The sequence below is a fragment of the Triticum aestivum genome, chromosome 1D (assembly GCF_018294505.1).
Source record: "Triticum aestivum cultivar Chinese Spring chromosome 1D, IWGSC CS RefSeq v2.1, whole genome shotgun sequence".
Lineage (NCBI taxonomy): Eukaryota > Viridiplantae > Streptophyta > Magnoliopsida > Poales > Poaceae > Triticum > Triticum aestivum.
This window is the reverse complement of record NC_057796.1, coordinates 387,309,012-387,312,329: the sequence shown is the minus strand read 5'-3', so window position 1 is coordinate 387,312,329 and position 3,318 is coordinate 387,309,012. Positions and strand designations below refer to the sequence as shown.

General features: G+C 36.6%; 1 protein-coding gene across 1 annotated transcript in view; it reads right to left on the bottom strand.

The window, feature by feature from the left end:
• Positions 1-42: 42 nt before the first annotated feature.
• Positions 43-3,318, bottom strand: part of LOC123182284 (uncharacterized) — an 18,240-nt gene continuing 14,964 nt past the window's right edge. The window contains exon 4 of the mRNA XM_044594807.1: positions 43-389. Within this exon, the coding sequence (XP_044450742.1) occupies positions 323-389 (67 nt within the window). The 3' untranslated portion in view covers positions 43-322. The remainder of the gene's footprint in view (positions 390-3,318) is intronic.

The following is a 3,318-nucleotide window of genomic DNA, read 5'->3' as shown; positions in this document are numbered from 1 at the left end:
AATGTAGTACAAAAAAATAATGTTATTATTACAAAAAAGAAAAAATAGTTCATACAAAAAAGTGAAAAAAAGGAAATAAATAAATAAAATATATTTTTTTAAAAAAAGGGAAAAAATATAAACATGTATGCTGTTAAAAAATGTCTTTCACTTTTCGATGACATCAACTATTAGGAACATGTTGTCATCCTTCCGTCCTTTCTCAACTTTGACCAAAACAACACTACCGTAGGTCTAACAAAAATCATGCCAGACTTCATCTATCATAGTCTCGTTGTTGTTGCTCCTTGTATATGTGCCAGTCATGGGTACACTTAGGAAACTATTCCATAAAAAACTTGTCCTTCTTCATCCATTTCTTGAGAGTCAATGAACTCTGTCGGAGTAGCCTGTAGTAAACAAACTTCTTTGAGTACCAGTACAAAAAAGAAAGAGAAAAAAAGCCAACCCTAGAAATTTTTTATCTACGACATACAAATTCATTCTCTTCGATATCTTCATCAGTTAGCGTGTGCACGAGACGATTCCCGACATGTGCACCAATTGCTGCATCAATAAGGTCATGTCCAGCCCTACGTCGCCTTGATAGGGTGCCGACAAGCCCTCCGATAGCATCATCGGTTAGACTACGCAAGTATGTGAAAAAATATCTTGAAAAATCACACGAACATCGTCCGGGACTAGCATTATCCTTTAAAAAAAAGGGAAAAGATGTAAAAAAAATTAGTTGAGAATATACACACACAAAAAATGAAAAAAAAATGAAAAACACAAAAAGGGAAAAAAGTTTGACAGAAAAAAGAAACATAGAAAAGACATACCGGACTGTGATTGTCCATCTTCTCATTTTCTTTTTCATCAAACACTGTAATGTTGAACTAATTACCCCAAGCTACAGGCTAAAAACAAACAACATCACCAAACTTTATCTGGTGTGCTCGCACAAAAGCTTTCCAATAAGCTCCATAAATATGCAACTTACATCCTGATCCTCTATAAAAAAATCATAACTTCTTCCGCGAGACGATATAGCTTGCATGAAAATGTCCAAGTGGGTCTTCAAGGTTTGTTTAAAATAGCAAGGCACCACGTGACGATTTTTTCTTTGAGTGAAAAAAGGTATATGAAAAAAGTAAAAAATAAATAAACAAATACCATTGAATGATGAAAACCTTCGACCATCTTTGTTTTGAAATTTCTAGTTCTTCTTTGAGATCTATGACAGCCCTTTGGCTGATTACAAACCAAGCATGCATTGGTCATACTCTTGCATATGTTTTGAAAAACTTGCAAACACAACTGAAAACACATAAAAAAAGTGAAAACAAAAATGAAAAATGACATAAAAAATGGCCAATGAATATAATTATGAAGAAAAATAAGAAAAAATGGCATTAACAAACTTACAAATAAGACAAAAAGATGGGAGCCACCTCCTTCGTTCCCGATCAACTAACAGAAACTTTGACAAAAAATGTGCTGGTGTGGGGTGCTCAATTTATAGTGCAGAGTCTGCAAGAGATGTGGCCTCTTCTTGTGATTCTCTTCAATAAAGGTAATTGTGCAGATCGCCTGGTTTTGTGCATGCAAAAAGTCCACCTAAAAAAATCAAAGCTACGACAAACCACTATTCTTTGCTTTATAGGGGGTGTGACCAAGTTACCCGAACCAACAGTTGCGAGGGCGACTTAAAAAACCCTTCAATTGTGCTCTTATTTGTCCATGTTTTAATTCTATAAGGGTTTTTTTTAAGTCACCCTCGCAACTATTGGTTCGGGTAAACTTGGTCACACCCAATATAAAGCAAAGAATATGTGATTTGTCATAGCTTTGATTTGTTTTTTCTTTTTTTAGGTGGACTTTTTGCATGCACAAAACCAGGCGATCCACACAATTACCTCTATTGAATGAGAACCACAAGAAGAGGCCACATCTCTCGCAGACTCTACACTATAAATTGAGCACCCCACACCAACACAATTTTTGTCAAAGTTGGGGACGAGTGAGGTGGCTCCCATCTTTTTGTCTTATTTGTAAGTTTGTTCATGTCATTTTTTCTTTTTTTTTCTTCATATTATATTCATTGGTCATTTTTTTGTATGTCATTTTTCATTTTTATTTTCACTTTTTTATGTGTTTTTAGTTGTGTATGCAAGTTTTCAAAACATACGCAAAAGTATGTCCAATGCATGCTTGGTTTGTAATCATCCAAAGGGATTCTGTCATAGATCTGAAAGAACTAGAAATTTTAAAACAAAGATGGTCGAAGGTTTTCATCATTCAATGGTATTTATTTATTTATTTTTTACTTTTTTCATATACCTTTTTTCACTCAAAGAAAAAATCATCACGTGTTGCCTTGCTATTTTAAACAAACCTTGAAAACCCACTTGGAAATTTTCATGCAAGCTATATCGTCTCGCGGAAGAAGTTATGATTTTTTTTATAGAGGATCAGGATGTCAAGTCGCATATTTATGGAGCTTATTGGAAAGCTTTTATGCGAGCGCACCAGATAGAGTTTGGTGATGTTGTTTGTTTTGAGCCTGTAGCTTGGGGTAATCAGTTCAACGTTACAATGTTTGATGAAGAAGGAATGAGAAGATGGGCAATCACAGTCCTGGTATGTCTTTTCTATGTTTCTTTTTTCTGTTAAACTTTTTTCCTTTTTGTGTTTTACATTTTTTTCATTTTGTGTGTGTATATTCTCAACTAAATTTTTTCTACATCTTTTCCCTTTTTTACAGGGATAATGCTAGTCCCGGATGATGTTCGTGTGATTTTCCAAGATATTTCTTTCACAGACTTGCATAGTCTAACCGGTGATGCTATCGGAGGGCTTGTCAGCACCCTATCAAGGCGACGTAAGGCTGGACACGACCTTATTGATGCGGCAACTAGTGCGCCTGTCGGGAATCGTCTCGTGCACATGCTAACTGACGAAGATATCAAAAAGAATAAATTTGTATGTCTAGATAAAGTTTTTCTAGGGTTGGCATTTTTTCTTTTTTCTATTTCTTTTTTTAGGTACTCAAAGAAGTTTGTTTATTACAGGCTATTCGGCAGAGTTCATCGACTCTCAAGAAATGGATGAAGAAGGACAAGTTTTTTTTATGGAATACTCCCTCCGTCCGAAAAACTTGTCCCAGTGGTAATTTTGCGAAACCCCCCTCAGTGTATTCCCGACAAACGACGCACTCCCCCACCCCCGCTCCTCTCCCCGCCGGTTCCCCCTGCTCGTCTCCCTTGCCGGAGCCCTTTGCTCGGCTCCCCAAGAAGCTTCTGCTGGCATCGCCGGAGATTCCCCGCGCAGCTCCCT